Source organism: Aythya ferina (assembly GCF_964211825.1).
Source record: "Aythya ferina genome assembly, chromosome: 11".
NCBI classification, from domain to species: Eukaryota; Metazoa; Chordata; class Aves; order Anseriformes; family Anatidae; genus Aythya; species Aythya ferina.
This window is the reverse complement of record NC_140307.1, coordinates 14,975,231-14,994,769: the sequence shown is the minus strand read 5'-3', so window position 1 is coordinate 14,994,769 and position 19,539 is coordinate 14,975,231. Positions and strand designations below refer to the sequence as shown.

Below are 19,539 nucleotides of genomic sequence, written 5' to 3'. Positions count from 1 at the left end.
CTAGATAAGGTGTTTTTCACTACAGATGTAAAAGGAATTTGTAGCAAGATTTCAGTACATCAAAACAGCTTTTACCAATATTCTGCTTCTAAAGAGTTAGTCGTTTTGTGGATTTACCACCATCCTGCTTTCACTTTCTTTCATTACCAGCTAACACGCCTAAATTATGGGGTTCCTCCGTCCCCTCACCCCAAATGCAATCTGAACACTAAAGATTAGATCAGGAGAGAAACTCTGAAACACTGCAAAAGAGATAAACTGTATTAAATCATTTTATAAGTAGAAATATCCTTGTTGACCTGTAGAGAAATGTTGAAGTGAAAATAAAATGTAATGAATGAAATTTTTTAAATTCACAACTTCCTTTTGATAGGTCAACTCCTTAGAGTTCTATCTCCTTTCACACTTAGGCTTTTCTCACCCAGTTAAGTGAGGTGAATAGAATAAGCTACCATCTTAGTTGCTTAGTTGATGACAAACATCTTGAAAAGTCCAAAACAGAAGTAAATTGCATCCCAGAGATAATTTGTGAAGTCTAGAAATTTGCGTATTTGCATCATCCTTACTGATTATGCAAATGAGATCCACAATCCAAGGTGTGGACTTGCATTAGGAAGCATCAGTAAACTGAAAAATATTCATGCATTCAGAACACACATTATCTTTTACATCTGTATGTCTAAATCTTTTTTCTTCAACCTGCACTTCATGCGCTGTGTGGCATCATATGCTTAACTGGTAATTGCCCTCCCTCTCAAAAGCATACCTTTGTCCACAACATGTTAATAAAGAAACTACAGGTTTGATTCTTCAGATGGAATCTCAAGTTGTATAACGTGATTCTCAAATCCTTCCACTTGTTTCTTATCATTTCTGTTGAAGTGGTCAGTCCACTGGCATCTATTTGAAGTTGTCTTCACACTCAGATTTGGTTAAACTTGACTTCAGAAACTGTTGAAAAATAATTTTGTCAAATAAGCGCTAGCTAGCTAGTTTCAAAAAAAGTTTAATAACTCAGATCTCTCATCTAAACTTAGTTTTTGATTATTTAGCTGAATTTCTTGATTTATCCCCTCCCTCAACTTCACAATTAATCCTCTAAGAGACTATATTTAATTTCTTATTACTAAAACACTCTCTATTCAGTGTCCATAATAAACTGAACATTCTTCCAGACTGCCAGGGCTGAAAAAATCATTAAAATAGATAGTGAAAAGTGTAAAACTCTTTTGGCAGTTTTAGTTTAAGTTAATCAAGGAAATACAATCTCTCATTTGTTTTTTTTCCCTGCTTTCTGAAGGTATTTCAAATTTCTTACTGGCAGAGAATCAGAACAACTGTGGTTGGAAGATATCTCTGGGTTTTACAGAGTCCAACCATAGTCAGCTACAGCAGGTTGTCGAGGACAATGTCAAGTCAGGATCTAAGTATCTCCAATGATAAAGACTACACCCTGAATGTTTTTAAGAGAGAGTGTTATAGAGGGTGGTTTCTTTTGTTTATACTTTGTGGGGTTTGTTTTTTTTTTTGTTTTTTTGTTTGTTTGTTTTTGTTTTTTTTTAATTTGCTTAGTGTTTTTGAAGTTCACTTTAGTAGTTTTAAGTGGTTGACTTACTCTAATTCTGTAAAGAAAAACATCACAATGACTGCAGAATTAATCGACATAGGGTTCTTTTAAGAGGAGAAAGTTTGAATGAAATCTAGACTCGCTTGTCTCCAAATTAGACAGAAATTCATTGAAAACAAAGTAATAGTGCTTCTTTTAAATAAATCAATCAATAACTAAAAATCCACAGCACCACCCTCTGAAGAATCACGGATACATTTACCTACTCTGAAACCTCCTATATAGTTTTTTGAATTTATTTTTTCTTTTTAAGTATTACATGGTTCTAAGATCATAAGCAAAACATACAAGATTGTTTGATTTCAGTTTCTACTACTGTCTTTCAAAATGATTACTAGATTGAGATACATTTCCATTGAAGAAGTGCATGCTAATCCTCATCTAGGGGAACTGAGGATGCTGGGGGTAGGGAATGGCATGGCAGAAAGGAATGAGGTAGTTGCAGAAAGAAGGCTACATCTCAAGCAACAGACTGAAAAAAACAGCTCCAAGGACAGAATAGCCATACAAGTTGTGGAAAGAAATGTTTTTGAAGAGCCAGAGAAACCTACGGTCATCCAAAAAGCCAGAGAGCAATTGAAGCAAAGCAGGGATCCAGGGTTTTGAGACAGCAAAAGCCTCCAGGAGCTCACTGTAATTAAAGGTCTATAAAGATCTCAACAGTTTGGCCCACTGGTGTTCAGTAGTACTGAAAATCTAGAACTTCATAAAAGCATAACATTTGCAAGGGATGGGAAATAAATTTGTTGCAACACTGCAAGGGTGTGCCTAAATTTTCCAAAAAACTCATTTGGCACTGCAGCAATTAGTTGAAAATTCATCACTAAAGATTCTTTACCCTAGCAATGCCTCGTTCCTACAGATCATCCAAACAACATTTAATTCATTCACTGTTTTTATGCTTATATCCTTAGATATATGAGTCAAGAGACTCTCCTCAGCTCTAATTCCTTCAGCCAGCACTTTAACAAGATGGGAAGTTTCAGAAAAAGGAGAGAAAGGGAGCAGGACAAAAAAAAAAGCTGACAACATCAGACAACAAAACCTAGGTACAGCCAAGGGCTGTAAAGAACACAGCAATGCAAAAGGCTATATGAAACAACAGAGCAAAAGAGGGAAGGACACGCTAAATAGAAGACTGAGGAAAGCACAGGACAAGCATTGGAAACATACTAGACCCAAACAGCTATCTTCATTTAAACAAGACATGCAATTTCTTGTGAAGCAAGTGATCTCTCATGTCCTCCAGAGTGCTTGGTCCAAGTGATACAGAAGGTCATTCACTACCTCAGCTGGAAGTCCTAGTGACATCTACTTCAAATTCAGCAACGCGAACTGCAAAGGCAAGCATTTCAAAATCAAAAGCTCTTCTTTAAAACCCTACTGCTTCTTAAAACTGCTTTAAAGAGAAAGGAAAGCTATTTCACTGTACCTACAGCGAAATACAGTGAGAAAAAGTATCTACTCTTGAGAACTCAAACCAGAAGGTTTACAAATAGAAATGAAGTACATAACTGAAGCAAGCAGAAAACTGTAGTCAGGAATGTGTCATCAAAACTGTTTTAAGCTTCAATTCTCCATCTCAAAAATGGCACAAGGTAAACACAAAGATACATAGAATTGGAATCTACCTTCAGCTAGGATTAAAAGACAATACATACAGAACCATCCCTTAAATGCCAGACACCAAACTGAAGGAAGCAGAGGGCTGCAGATAGCTCATGAGGTACACTAATATTCCATTTTTTCCCCATATCATGACATTGACACACAGAAACCAAGAGAACAGAATGTATTTCAAAAGCAAAATCATTAAAGCCATTGCACAAATAATTGCATATAAAAATTTATTGTCAATATATATACTTTTTAACACAAGGCTTGAAATACATACAACCTAGGCTGCTAATCTCAATGTTTAAGCAGAGCTTTCTAGAATATAGGTGATATTACAGACAAAAGGTTGTACCATGTTTATTCCCATTGGACTGAACAGGATTAATAACCGTGTGCATACAGGTGCAATAAAATCACAGCTGCAGATGCTCTCCAAAAGATATCTAATGAAAAGGTACAAGTTCGGTACACATTTATAGAATCCAACAGCCCTTAACTATGGACAAAGTTCAAAAATCCAGACCTAGCTCTCATGATAGTTATACTTACAGAATAGGTCTATGCAAGAATATTACCAGTTTTACTCTGAGTTCATATCTTTAACTATTATCTACTATGAAATGAAATAATAATAAAATACAAAAATCATTCATTGATGGTTTCCAAGTGAAGTAAGATGGAAAGAACAAATTTGTGAGTTAGCACACGTAAGAGTATTTTCTCTACTTGAGAACCAAAGACTGACAGCAAGCGTTGTTAGTTTACTGTTCACTGAACTAAAACTCATTTGATTTGCTCATATAGTCCCTGACCCAGTTACTTGTGCATAAGCCTTGTGTTACAGAATTTGTCTCAATTAAGTTCATAGGATTACTCATACCATAGTATATACAGGGAATGTTTTGAATATGTTTAAGTATCTTATTAAACTGTATTTTAAGGGTCTTCAGAAAGAAAAACTGCAACACAAAATAATACATTGGAAGCATATTTTAGCTTAATTAGATGGCACTTTTCCAGTGAAATAGCTGTACACTAAAATATTGCAAACTATTTTGATTTAAGCTTTTGGCACACAACATTCTCATAGTACAAGAGTGTACTGTTCCTCCATGGGAAGGTCTTTAAGCTACAGTGATATAACCAAAATCATATACATGCTCAAGACAGATAAACAATATTCTCCATTTTTAAAGTGCAGATTTTCATTTACAGTGTAAATGACAACATTCCAAAGTAAGCATCCCCACACACCTATTTCATTCATTAGTCATTTTTATGTTACTCCAGTGCACTATTTTTAGGATTGTGAACAGACACAGAACAACTTAGAGTAGCTAAATTGTATACACTTTCTTAATTTAAACAGAATGCTGCTTAAAATAGAAGTTTTTGTTTCAATCAGTCACTAACATAAGCACTTTAGTTAGCAAAATGCTAGAACAACAATTACTACAACCTGTTTGTAAACCTTAACCTTAGAGTGCAAATTATGTAATTTTTTTTATCCTGATATTAAAAAGTGCAGAAAAGGTAGTTTTAGAGTAGGAAAACATTAGCTAAAAGTTGTAATTTTTAGGCTTTCATGCTTATTTTAGGTTAATTAAATCCACAGTTTTGGCAAGACACATAGGTTCTTAAAATAAAGTGTTTATGGCTGTTAATGTCAAAGGAAGACCTCAGATATTTTAGCTTTAGTTTCTGTAAAATGTTTCCATGTTGCTTTTAATCAATTTTAGGCATAAGATTGCATACCAAAGGTCAAACCCGATAAATCCAGTTATTATCAAGACAGAGTTTGTGGTTTCTTCAACTGCAGTGATGCTTGCTTCACCAGCTTCTGTTGTTTTCTTGTTGCCTGGGCTTCCACAATGGCAGAACAAATGCTCTGTAAAACAATATATTGAAAGTACAAAGATTAAAGTTTGCCACCTACAGCAAAACCTACACACGCATTGGCTAATTTATGTGCCTTAAGTTAAATATACAGCTTCTGACTGACCTACATAATATTCAACATAGAAAAAGCTTCAGTGATGTTGTCAATCTGCTCAGATTTTTCAAGTAGTCACATTAATGATTTTATTCACACTTAGCTAGATAAACCTTCCTCAGGAAGCACCGCAATGCAAGGGCTGCGATCTTAAACAGATAAGCAAGTGCTTTTTCCAATACTATACACTTTAAAGGCTTTCAAAGTCAGGGCATTTAAAGGTCCAGCACTATACTAGCCCAAAAAACAGGAACTACAACCTGTACTACTAACATAAAAGCAATGTAAAATATCAGTTAACATTTAAATAGCTATTTTGCATTAGATGTGATATTTGTTAACAACAACAAAAGGATGTGTTCTCTCTCTCTTCGCTTAATTTCCAAGGCCTCTCAAATAAATAGTATCAAAGGCATCTCAAATGAATATACTTGAATCAATAAATATAAGTAGAACCAAAGGCCTCTCAAATAGATACATACTGACCAAGTATATATCCCAGTGTAGTAGATGTCCTAACCAGCATGTTTCATCCTCTGTTCCTTTCATTATATATTGTTTCTACTGAAAATTTAAATACCAAGAGAACAAGGGTATTTTGAAAAAAAAAAAAAGTTAATATCAGATCAAATTTAGCAGTATTTTCTGTTCTAAAAATGGATACAAAAGTAGTGAGAACCCACACCTAAAAGTTTCAGTCTGAGGTGATAGGGCTATGAAAAGAACTATGTTCGGGCCAACCAACCAACAGGTTTTCATTATCATTATCTGTAAACGTAACAGAACCATTCGTGATACTTAAAGGAAGATATAAATGCCTGTGCTTTTGTAAACATTTACAATGAGAAGTGCTCACAATAAACTAGATAGATAGTTGCAATCCACTGAAGGATAAATTAGAAGAGAAGCAAATAATAAGGATACAATTAGAAACAACTGAACAAAGCAGTGTGACAACCCAAACAAACTGGTCCAACTGTTAGAAAAATCCATTTCACAACTACCTAACATCAGACTTAGGTTATGCATATGACATATCCATAATATTAACGTTCTGATATAACTCCAGTCCAAGAAAATTAATGTCACTGCCACGTATAAATGCCTCGGGGGCGGGAGGGGGCAAGTAGTTTGGATAGTCATCCTCATTTTACCTGAATAACTCCAGCATTAGGAGAAAGCTTAAGTGTTGGAAATGCTTGTGAGGGCAGTTTTGCTCCTGATTTCAGTAGAACAAACTGATTTATGTAACTATGAATATGAGAAGATTATTAAATTAAGCTGGATGGACAGACAACATGCATCAGAGTATACTTGAAGCATTTCAAACGTTTATGGATTGCTGGTAACTCATGGAGACTGGGAGAAGATTCAGAAGACTAAAAAACAAGCAAACAAAACCTATGTTATTTTTATAGAGGACAGAAAGAACTAGGAAGCTACAGATCAACTTAAGTTGATCTTCCAGACATTTGTTTCATGTTTCTGTCACTAAGAGCTTCACAGAAGCCTTAAAAGAAGTGATAATTATCTGTGAAGCACACTTTTTTGTGGCTTCCTGTCAGATTCGGAGAGTTTTCTAAGTGGGATCTATGCAAAGAAGGGAGATGCAAAATTAAGAGTAAAGACTCGTGCAACTGAAAGCCACAAAAGTTAAGCACCAGTGTTGCACTTGAAGACAGAAATTTATTAACACATCCAAGCCAGCATAACAGCAAAGAAATATGTAGGTAAACAGTAAAAAATTTAAAAAGAGAACGAAACAGAAAGAAGTAATTTTTTTCTCTGGTGTTGCCCACGTTTTTGTAGTTGCTGTTTGTGTTGAAAGGATTTATACTAGCGAACCAACTGCACAATTTGGAACATATGCCAAAAGAGAAGGCTAAAAAAATCGCTTTAGACAGGTGATGGTGAATTAATAGTTATACACACTGTTCCAGTATGTAAAGAAGTGCCTTCATATGATAGCAACTTTTTTGTCCCCCGTCTAACTGGTTCTTTTATATGACTTGATCAATTTCATAGGAGGAATTTGGGCATATTATAGTTTTGAGTTGCCATTTACTCAAGCTACCATTTCACATGTGCTTGCAAGATGTTGTGAAAGTATTTTACTCCTCTGTGGGGATTGGGAAGAATTCATCATCTCTTATAATCTGACACAAAGCTACAAGATACACAGTTACCCAGGCAGATTTTTCAGCTGCTTAAGTACCATGGAATTTATGCAAACTGTTAGTTTAGCTTGTGTGAGTTAGCTAGGAAACCCAGCCATACATAAAATAAAAACACTCAAAAATCAACCTCTCCAGCATCAACATGAGCAAACATTTGGAAATAAACAGTAGAAAATGGGCAGAGAGTGAGAAGGGGGAAGGAGTCTGTCATTCATTTCACACAGAGGCACACTTGCTGGGTTAATTCAGTCATCTTGAAATAATGAGGAGGTGGCATAATTCAGAGGTATGTTGACTCCTAGAGACTAGAATGAACTTCACCTAGCTCATTTATTATTTGAACTATTTTCTGTTAATGAGTTATATTATACAAAGCATAAGATGATGCCAGCTTTAACCTTAACTTATCATCGTATTTACTCTCTTGAATGCTTCAGATTATTTTATCTCGTTCTCCTGGTCAATCTCATTTTCAACAACAAAGTAAACAGTCCCCAGGCATAGCACACTATTCTGTAACTAGTCTGTGAATGTTACTGTTTTTTTAGACATGTTGAGTTTCAACAATTACTAATGATATCATAAGGAGAAAGAAAACAGAAGAAAGAATATACCCTTGCTGTAGATACATCTTGAAGTTGAATTGCCTTTACACATTCATGACCTCCACTGTCCTTCCTGTGGAACATCCTTTGATCCTGTTGCAGAAGGGAACAAAAATGTAGTTCAGGTGACTCACAAAACAAGATTGCAGAACCTGATACTTAAATGGCTTGAATGTCAACTTCAGTTTAGATTTCCACGTGGTCTCTGTCCAACCCATCCATAGTTCTAAAAAATACAGAGCAACTCCTATCTCATAGCTCCAACGTCAGCAGTTAGAACCCTTAGGCAAATTCAAAGCATCTTTGGATCACTAAATAAGTAGTGTTAAATGAAATAAATAAATAAATAAAAGCTTTTCTTACCAGAACAGTTATTTTTAAAACACTTCCTTCATAGGTGGGACAGCATGCAAAGTCTTCAAGTAAGTAATCCCACTCGGTAGTTAAGTGACCTAAAATTTCAACCTCCTTTACATATATCACTCTCCTGTTCAGAAGAAAACAAAAGTCAATACACAGTTTCTTCCTGGGATTAGAACTTTGCCAGAAAATGAAATGAAAACCAGAAATATGCTCAAGAAGGCATTTCCTATGTGGATCAAAACTACCAATTCAGTAGCAGTAGAACAGTATTTCTTTAATATACACTCTGAGATGATAACTTTGTCCTTAGGACTCATAGTGATCCATGTTATCACACGGTATGCACAGGGCAAGTTAAATTAAAACTCACCCATCTCTCCAAATCCAAACATTTTACTAGAAATGGATACTAGAGGGTCATCAGTTAATACAAATCTCTTCCACAATGCAAGCCTCAGCAAACTGAATACTAGCTATATATTCAAACAAGTGCAAAGTAGAAATGGATCGCCTGGCAGTCCTAGTTACCTGTTACATTTGCTAATTAGCAATCCCTCTAACATTTCAAAACTCCAATGTTAGCTGTCACACTAGACCAAAACAAGGGGCAGTTTTGAATGGAATTCAACTAGAACTTTTAAACATGTCCCTTATCCCAACTGGGATAAGAACAGAAGTGCACATTTAGCTGAAGCTGCAAAAAACTAAACCACCATAAAATTATAAAAAGACATGACTACTTATCTTAAAAACCCTGTTCTGCTGCAGCATGAATCATGAAGTGTGCTAGTTGTTACAAAACAAATTTAAGTGGAATGTCTCTCAGAGTCTCATTATGGGTTAGCCCACCTCATACATTCAGGCAAGGGGGAGAAATTGGTGACATCAGGGATATGGAGAAGAAACTATGGGATCCTCTTTGTTATCTAAATGTATTTACACAGTTTTGAGTCCTCAAACTGCATCCAAGACTAATAATAACTTACATTCTAAATACTGCCCGATGGGTTTAATATTTATGTTCATACTTGAACAAGAAAAGTTAAGACTCCACTTAAAGTATCCTTTAACTAAGGAGACTGTAAACATGCATTAGAAAAACATAGTTTTGATTACAGACACTTAACACAAGCTAATTTGAAACAACAGAAACAGAAAAAGGAGTATTTCCCTCCACTATTATGAAATGGTCACTGACCTCAGAGTCAACTAAAATTGCTTCCTGAACTAGCATCTTGTATCAACATCATTGATCATCATCTTACATTTTCCATAAAGGAAGCAAATTATCACATGAAGAAAACCAATAAGGAAAGTAAATATGCAGACAACAGCTACCACTTTAGACTAGCCAGATGACTGATCCTGAAGCTGAAATGAAGACAAGCCCTTAGGAGGCCTTCAAAGCTAAATACCTATTGGTAACAATAAGGTTTGCCCTTCTGCCTCTTGGAAGTGCACAGTGGTATCGGTAGGTCTCTTTTTCCAGCTTTCTGATGTGCAATTTCTGGAACAGAAAATGAAAACATTAGACTGCAAAAACAGAAGTCAAAGTGGTGCTTTCCATTCAAAAGCCTTTCTAAATGTCACCTAGTTGAACTGGTTCTTCAAAAGAAGGCTATCACAATGTTCTCACTCCTGAAGCTCAGTCAGTGAAAGGTCTGCTCCCTTCCCCTCAAAAGGGAGAACATGACATTGCAGTGTCATTAGGCTATTCACCTAGCTTGAATTTTCTCTTTGTGCTAATTGTTTAGTAATTCTTATTTATTTAGTATATCCTATGCTGCAGACTTGAATCAAGAGTGAACATCCTGTGACAATATCTTTTGAGAATACAACACATGGCCCAGGCTTATAGAAATAAACAACCAAGTTACACTCAATGCACCTCAAAGGTCATGCTTCTAAAGCATTGAAAAGACATACTTATTTGATATCTCAAGTATGTAAGGAAAGTAATATGAAAGTGTAAATCAAGCTACTCATCCTCTCTTTCTGTTAGTCAACTATAGCAAATGATAAACCATGAACAGAGGTTAAAAAAAGCTTCCAAACAAAACAATTAAGTGCTTCCCAGCTATTTTTAGGTTCTTCAACAATTTTTCACTAAGTATTTTCTGATTTTTTACTCTGTATATGCTATTTAACTGAAGAACAGTATTTTCTAGAACATGTCATCAGGTTTACAATATCCCATCAACTGTTTGTAACTGGAGGACCCAAAATTGGCCCAATGATCTTCAAAGTAAAAATGACCTTCGGTTTTCAGATTACTTCTGTTATTGGGGAATTCAGCCACTGTATAAAAGTAAGAAACAACTTTACTCAAGTTGTTTCTGACAAACTCGTGAGAACATACTTGAAATGAAGGAGGAAGGAGAAAATAAAATCAGTATATTTTTAGTTATTCCCTGTAAAAAAAAAATAATAATAATTTCCTTCTTAATTTCCATAGCTGAATCTATGACTTGATTCTACATTTATCTATGGTCAACCATGCAAGCTCAAAACTCTATATAGATCAAGTAACCAAAACGGAAGGACCTTATGTCAATCCAATTTACATCAAAATCAATTAAAGAAGCTTCAACATTTACTTATATTTGCATTTTATTTTTGTATATTTAAAAGTTTAACAAATGCTTTAAAGCATCATCATACATTGCAACAGAACCCCAAAAACACCTTTAAGCTCAAAGGTGGATTCATGTTCTATAGATTAAATCAGCAGCACAATGTTTTCCTGGATTTCATCCCCAGGGATGTGATACTTTAAAAATCATTTTAATTCAGAAATTTCCAACAACCTAAAATATAGAGTCCCCATCTTCTATGAAAAAATATCACTTTCTGACTATCTTAAAAGTTTCTGATACTGTAAAACAAACATGAAAGGGAAAAATGCCACAAAAGACTGCTTATCTCAAAGTCTTTGCATCTCTTCAAATCACAGAAAGACGGCAGTATATGAATAAAAGAATATCAACTCACATTTTATAACCAAAGCATAGTCGATGCAGGTATATAAATAAATACAAATAAAGAAATACAAAAAACATCACCATCAAGACTGCAATTCAAAGGTTGAAACCCATATTCTGAATCTTTTTGTTGGATAAGCAAGAAGTGAGAAATAACCACATATTTAAATAGAGATTTATTCATAAGCTTATTCCTCTATTTAAACTCCAAGCTTTGTTGATGAAGTCTGGTTTTGTAACTTCAGAAACCATCCTGCTAGTACTTTTAAATTTTATACATAATACTTTATTAAAGTAAGAATTTCCATGAAGCTCTCTGCCTAAGCAATGCAGTAGTTGTCAGAGCTGCATCAATACTCCTGATACAAATTCAGTGTGCTATGGCAGTGTGTTTTGTAAAAAGGGGTTGGGGCACTTGATGCAAATCACTTCATGATCTGAGAACGTTGTTAAAATTTAGGCATCTTCACAAGAAGCTTTTATTTTGATGAGAATACTACAGCACTTTAAAGAAGTTTAGTTCATTTTCCCCATGGAAAAGCCATGAATTTAACGATGTATAACTATAAAAGCAAGGTGGTTGGAAAAGAAGGGATATTGAAACAACATTTTTATCTCCAAGGGAAAGTAACCTTTAATTTGATAGAAATGACCAACTGTAAATGGACCTGAGTTGAGCTATTATTGTGGCTAAAGCAGCAGGCTAGAAGCAGAGCTTTCTCAGATGAATTTCAACTGATTACTCAATTTAATAAGGTAGAAGTCACTGGCCAAATCAGAGATGACACATAATCAAGATAAAACACAGAAGTACTTAGGGGTGGTAAGAATGGTATTTGAAATTATTTTAACTGCTTAGGCAGGAAAATCATCTTAAGGTCAGTATTTGTATGGCTGACAGCAAGCATCCAGAAGCTTTGCATACAAGAGAATACAGGAATTAAGAATCCAGACTGGTTTATATGTTAAAATTCTCCATTTCTAAATAATTCTTATTATGAATTTTATTATTTAGCTTATTTTACAGGGATAGAGGGGTGGCATACTGATGATATGGGAGATGAGAGTGGGAATTATGGTCAAACAACATGTAATGTTGGGTCAAAACTGGAATCAAAAATATACAGACCTAGCATCTATAAATTGACTTACTGACAATTAAATTTCCAAGTGTGTATAAATTATCCTTCTCGTAAATTATCTTATTCCTGTAAGACACTGTCCATCTTGTTTTGAAATTATATTAGAAAACAAAAACTTCCCAACACTAAGCTGTAGTATAAAAATCAAAATTGGTTAAAAATAAAACCTGTTTTCAGAAAGTTGTCTTCCGAAAAGAAGTAACTATACTACTGATATAATTTATGCCTAAGAAAAATGCAAATATTAAATGTGCAGGAAATGCATAATATCCAATTTGCAGTGCTAATTGTACCACATTTTCCTTTTCGATAGACAGAAAAAATACAGCGCAACCACTCAGGAAGTGCAGCATTACTGAAAAATATCCCTAAGCAAGATCTAAGAATAATAGAAGTTAGAAACAAAAAATTCTCATTACATGAAGCAATTTGGTTTTGTTCATTATATGACACTGATGATTTCACTTAAATAGGTAAAATAATTTTCCTACTTTTTTTAAACTACTTTAAATGAAAAAGAACTATTGAACAGTAAATTCTAGAAAGGCATTAGCAGCAGAGATGTTTCTGCTTGAAGTTTTGTTTTGTGTATGATAAGCAATTAATTGGCTCCCAAGACAACTTGGTCAGCGTAGTTTGTTATTTCTGAGTTGTTGTGTTAGAAATTAAATTTATGGCATCACTTGATTTAGAAATATGTTTTAATATAAATTAATGTTAATGGTATAATAAATATTCATGTTCACATTTGACATGTAAGTATGTTAAACAGAAATGCCCTACGATTCTGTGAATGAAAGCAGTCAACTGAGCTGGATATAATTTTTTTAACTGATAAAATTTCAAATAGAAGTAGGAGTGGTGTTTACTTGAAGTCATAAGGGTTCATTAAATGTTTAAGTGGCAGGGCTATGGAAGAAAGAAAAGTTTTTTACAGAAAGAAAAAAGAAAAGTTTTGTTAGAATCCTTATGGAAACATTTCCATATAATCTTGAATTTCTAAGCAAACATTTTCACAGAAGAAAATTCTATTCCGTATCACTACTGTAAATTTAGTGCACATATGAAAACATTGCTCTCTCCCTTCATTCACAGCCCTAGCTTTAAGAGGAAGAGAATGCTAACAAATGAATGAACTCAACATCTACCCTACCATGATTTTTCCCCAAGAGCCTTCAGTATCTGACATTCATAAAGAGCTAAGTATGCAACAGATATAAAAGAGAAAAACCAACCTCTCTCTCATCTTTCTCACTTATCTAATCTTACCTTAGATATTAAGTTTCTTTTTTTTTGTTTTCTAGCCAGGACAACATGAAACACTATCTGCTACACAGAAAAGACATGAATGGTAGGGCGCGGACATGTTAAATGCAATCATGCCCTTAATCTAAATAATTAAGACAGATAAAAGACCATAAAGGAAATCAAGAGGAAACATGGAAAATGTTTACTCCTTTATTCCAGTTCTTGCTGCGTATGCCAGGAAAAAAAGAGAAAGAAGAGAAGTATTAGAAATAGACTGGGAAATAAGTATTAAAAAATCAAGAAGGAAGCAGAAATTACGCAAGTTTTAGTTTTAAAATCATTAACGAGGAAAGTAATGTTACTTTAACTCCTTAGAAAAAGATAAACATTTTCAGTTTTTAAGAAAGCGAAAGTTGAAATGCAATTCAACTGGATTCTGATTACTTAGGACTTAAAACCAACAGTTATTCAACATCCATGTTTTATCCACATCCAGACGTGGAAGCAGGCTAGTACATTTACATAATACCTGTAGCTATGACACATTAGCACTAAGAACAATATAATAAATACCAAAAGGTGGTACTTTGAGAACTCATGCAGTTGTTTGAACTGCTGATACCACCCAAAACACCACAGGAATTTCAATAATTCCATTACATGCCAATTAATTCAAGCTCTATTCATCCTATTTAATAGTTGCTTAGTTTATGAAGAAGACTTAGTGGTACTAGATTGTTTTTTTCAAGCATAACGTTTGACTTGAGTGTCAAATGCATTTTTCTTAATGCTTCCACGTATTTCAAAGCATTCTTAATCCCATCTCCCTTCAGAGCAGCTTTTTTTTCTCCCTAATTTCTATAATATTTTAAGGAAACCTGTAGATTAGAGTACTTAAACTATAATGTAAGTCATACCTCAAATAAATCATAACCCTCCGCTTCCACCCTGTTGTATGGCCGGATAATGCCATCTTCGTGAATGAGACGTGGAGGGCGGAGATTAGATACTTCTTCTGTTGACTCTGCCACCCTGCCAGAGACAATGGAGCAATATTCTCATAAGCTTACTACATATTTGAGCTTTACCGTTACTGTTAACTGAGTTTCAAATGGGCAAATTTTCTCCCAGAATTTCGATGGTCGATTTTTTACAGTAAGTTTAAATGACATTTAAACATTTGAATTGTGCAGTAGACAAATTACCTCAGAAATAAGGTTTAAACGTGATCCTTTAATTATGTTTTCATAAGGGATGGTAGCGAAAGGATACAATGGGCTAGTTACTGTTTATGTGAACTGTGACACCACACGACGTATTCTGAATCAACAATTTCCAGAGATTATCATAAAATACATTCATTACCAGCTGTTAGGTAACTCTCAGTCCTATATAATCCTACTGCAAATCATCTTCAACAAATTTCTGTCCCTACTGGACCATTTAATCACCTAGTTTATGACATATGGAGAATTCTTCAAAACTTCCTCTTGACGTTTTACCTTTGAATTCCCTGGAAGGTACTGCTTGCCATATCTACAATGCCACCTGTTGGGCGGGCTACCACTCCTACAAGCCCCTTTCCAATTCCTTTAAAGAATCCAGCTGCACCTTCCTTTTTAGCCCCTTTAAAAGAAACAGGAGAAAAACAATATTTTTAATTACGTGCCAGAAACCAGTAACCACAGAATTCAACTACTACTGCTCTGAACTGCATTACAATCATTTTATCTTGACAACAGCCCATGGAAATTGATTATCTATAGTTTGCATACTAAAAAGCTCTACAAAAGTCACACATTCCGCAGGAGCACTTAAAAATCAAACCATCTACCCGAAAGCATTGTCCAAACTATTTGGAACTCTTGTGGGCTTGGTGCCATAAACTGCTCCTTGGAGAGCTTGTTCCAGTGCTTGACCACCCTCTCACTGAAGAGCTTTTTCCTAACGCCCAGCCTGAACCTCTCCTGATGCAGCTCCATGCCCTTCCCTCAGGTCCTTTTGCTGTCACCAAAGAAAAGAGCTCAGCGCCTGCCTCTCCACTCCCCTCGTGAGGGAGCTGCAGGCAGCCATGAAGCCTTCCCTCAGTCTCCTCCTCTCTGGGCTGAACAAACCAAGTGACCTCAGCTGCTCCTCATATGCCTTCCTCTCTAGACCTTCAACCATCTTTGCTGCCCTCCTTTGCATGCTCTCTAGTAGTTTTACATTCTTCTAATCTTATTACAGCCAAAACTCTATGCATTACTGTAGGTGAGGCCACACCACCACAGAGCAGAGAGGGACAATCACTTCCCTTGACCAGCTAGCAATGCTGTGCTTGATGTACCCCAGGAAATGACTGTCCCTTTTGGCTGCCAGGTCACTCTGTTGACTCATATTCAACTTAACATGAACCAAAACCTCTACATTCCTTTCTGTGGTGCTGCTCTCCAAGCTCTCATCCCCCAGATGGTAGATATATCCAGGGTAGCCCCATTACTCATATAGAATCTTCCTAGTTTAGTGTCATCTGCAAACCTACTTAAAGTGCATTCATGTCCTGTGTCCAGACCACTTACATAAACCTTGAAGAGAACTGGACCTAAAATGGAGCCCTGGGGAACCCCAAGAGCATCTGGTTGCCAGCCTGACATGACCCCATTTGCTACAATCCTTTGAGCCCAAACCATCAGCCAAACTAGATTCTTCTTCACTCACATTTGGTCGTGACTGGGGATCACCAGTTTTTATAGGTCAACAATAACAATTAAATAATCCGAAGGCTCGAAATTGCACATGCATAACAGAAGTTAATTATTTCTACTTCAGAACTCCGTGTTTCTGGTAATACATAACTTTGGAAGAGCTAAGAGTGTTTAGAAAGCCCATGTGTTCATCCACCAGTGAGGTAAATACTAACCTCAAATTATCTGCCAACAGCCTAAAAAACACAGGTGAAATACAGCACAACAATTACCTGCCAGTATTTAAATCACTTAGATGTGGACTATGAAATATTATTTTCTTGGTTATTTTTCATCGTCTATCATACTGATGAAGTGACAGCCTGAACAAAAACTCATACTGCTCTCAGGTACTCCACCAGAATTTTTTTTATTAATATTTCCCCAGCCTCTGGAAATATCTGTCATCTTTAATGAACATATTATTTTAGTTGTTCATTATTTCTGTAGTATCCAGAATCTGCTAGCTCAACATCTGATATACATGTGCCATGAACATTGTACGATATTGTAGGGAGAAAATGTCACAGAATCATAATTATTTAGGTTGGAAAGGCCTTCAAGACTGAGTCTAACCATCAAACTGACCTACTGAACCCCATCACTAAACTCATGTTCCCATGTCATAACATTCAAAGCTTTTTCAATTAGTGCTTCTTAAAATTATCATTTTTTTTCCAAAGAATCACAGGATCATTTTTAGTGTCTTTATTCTAACTTTAAAAAATAAACTGGGTACTACAGCAAGCCTTACAAAACATATCTAAAAGACAGTAATTCCCTAATTCATACAAAGAGCAAAAAGGTGGTAAGCAATTAAGAGCTATAAGTGTATCTGAGTAAAACATTGCATAAGGTTATATTTGAATTAGAAATATAATCTCCCTGTGCTTTACCATCACCACACTTACATTGATATTGCCTAAAATTAATAAATCCTAAAACACTGAAAGAAATCTTCAGGCAGTGCAGTGCAACCTTATCACTTACCTTCTACAGGTTTAGTGATTATGCCCGTCACACCCCCAACAACACCCTAGAACAAAGAAGATAATTAAGTTCCTGCTTAGAAATAGGAATGCTATGGTTTAACTAGGCAACCAATCGTGTCATTCTTCATTTTAAAACTTAATAATGCAGTTCAGTATTGGAAAAAAAAATCCCTTTTTACTTTAGATCCATAAGGAAATCACAGCAGAGGGGAAAAAAAGGGAACTTTCCCATTTTGAGACTCTATCGTCAATTCCCTGTGCTGGTCAAAAAAGCTACATTACATCAAACTCTTAAGTTGATGAACGATATTGAGGATGTTGAGTCTCCTATAAACTGACTTCCCATTTTTGTCTTCTGTTTAGTTTGTGAACTGATAAATCCAAATAAGACATTATCAAACTCTCATGTTTAAAAATCATATGCAATGATTACAACATGTTGGCACATAATACACTCAACTTCAAATTCATACCCGCAACAAGCCTTTTCCTCCTTTGGCCAGGCTGTCACCAAAGTCTTTTGGCTGACGACCCATTTCCTCCCTCCGTTTCTGCTGATATTCTTTATCCATAGTAATGGCAGCTAAGCCTTTCCCAACAGAGCCAGTGATCCTAGACACCACCCCTGCTGCACCACCTAGTGGAACAGATCACAAAATAAATTTAACAGCAGAAAACATACAACAAGCCACAAGGCTCAGAGATTTCATTTTGTATTGAATTTAGATATTACTAATTTATGCAGACTGACTACCATGTTGATCACAAAAAGAAATTGACCTGAAAATCATAAACTTAGCGAAAGGTGACTCTTGTATCAGCTCAGTATATATTACGTATCATAGTGGATGGCATCTGACTTTCTGTAATAGCTGAATAAAAAAATAAATGAACTGTAACAAGAACTGGTCCTCAGGCTTTTCCAGGTATTTTGAGACCATTATAATTTCTTTTTTTATCCATAGCATGTTACAAATTCAGTTAAACTTAGCAAGTTTCTCAGTTTGCTTCCTAATTCTACAAAATAGATTTAGATGCTGTCAAGTAAGTTAGATACGAATGGTCTGTAGCATGAATACTACCACCAGTATCTGATAAATTCTTGTCTAAAAATTACCATGTAGATATTTTTAGAAACAACTTTCCTTCCCAAATAAGAAAAACAAACGCTATCCATGAGTTAACCTATTTTATTAAAAGAGTAATAATATTACCCACTGTACATTACAACATACCCACTGTGTGTCCAAGAAGACTTCTAACACCGATTACAAAGCCCTCAGCAAATTCTTCAGGTCCTTGAACAGCACCCTGGTAACAAAGCTTATTATGAGTAAAAGAAAACTATTTCAAGAAAGCACTAGCAGTTCCTTTAAACTGATGAGGATGAAATTGTTTGAATATGGCATTTCTCTAATGTCAACATTAAAAACACATTGCTTTCTTAACAGTGGAGAGTACAGTGACACAAAAAACTACAATCCTCCATGTATATTCCATCAGCTTACTATTCATAGATGTTTGAATAATCACAAGGTCATACCTGGAAAGGCTCATAAAAGAAAGCTTCAACTCCCTCAGACAAGCCTCTGATTAAGCCAAATGGATTTCCAAGAACATCTAACCCAAGTACAAGAACATACATCTGTTTCAGGAACTAAAAACAAGAAGAACAAAAAATCAACAAAAAATGCAAAACCAAGAACAGCTTAATTGGTTGTTACACAGTTCAATGTTAGAATTCAAGGCTCGTAAATTTTTTTGACTGACTACCCAAGCAGGGTGTTAGAGCACTCATGTGAGTATTTCTACTACAGTCAAGACTGGCTTAGGTAAAAGCTGTAGTATATCCACAGATAAACAACAGAACACTGTGGTGAAGAAATGTGTAGACAGTAAGAACACAAAAGCAACTAAATCAAAATTATTAAACAGATTTAAGAGGATTTTGTATTTACATTTCTGTCATGTGCCATCATATTCCTACTTCAGTACCATACACTTTAAAAAAAATAGCCTTTAGAGTTATTCACCTTTTCTTTCCTATTTTCCTCATTCTATAATATAGTTA

General features: G+C 35.3%; 1 protein-coding gene across 3 annotated transcripts in view; it reads right to left on the bottom strand.

The window, feature by feature from the left end:
* Positions 1-3,460: 3,460 nt before the first annotated feature.
* The window catches only part of VPS13C (vacuolar protein sorting 13 homolog C), a 90,104-nt gene continuing 74,025 nt past the window's right edge, over positions 3,461-19,539 (bottom strand). For 2 of the 3 annotated variants that reach the window (XM_084531649.1, XM_084531650.1), the window contains 10 exons: positions 19,012-19,125; positions 18,704-18,779; positions 17,942-18,105; positions 17,467-17,512; positions 15,256-15,379; positions 14,671-14,785; positions 9,798-9,889; positions 8,383-8,506; positions 8,029-8,112; positions 3,461-5,132 (listed from right to left, as the gene is read on the bottom strand). In XM_084531649.1, the coding sequence (XP_084387775.1) occupies positions 5,031-5,132; positions 8,029-8,112; positions 8,383-8,506; positions 9,798-9,889; positions 14,671-14,785; positions 15,256-15,379; positions 17,467-17,512; positions 17,942-18,105; positions 18,704-18,779; positions 19,012-19,125 (1,041 nt within the window). In that variant the 3' untranslated portion in view covers positions 3,461-5,030. Of the gene's footprint in view, positions 5,133-8,028; positions 8,113-8,382; positions 8,507-9,797; positions 9,890-10,990; positions 13,979-14,670; positions 14,786-15,255; positions 15,380-17,466; positions 17,513-17,941; positions 18,106-18,703; positions 18,780-19,011; positions 19,126-19,539 lie in introns of those variants that run through there. The other variant, XM_084531651.1, reaches the window with a different exon arrangement.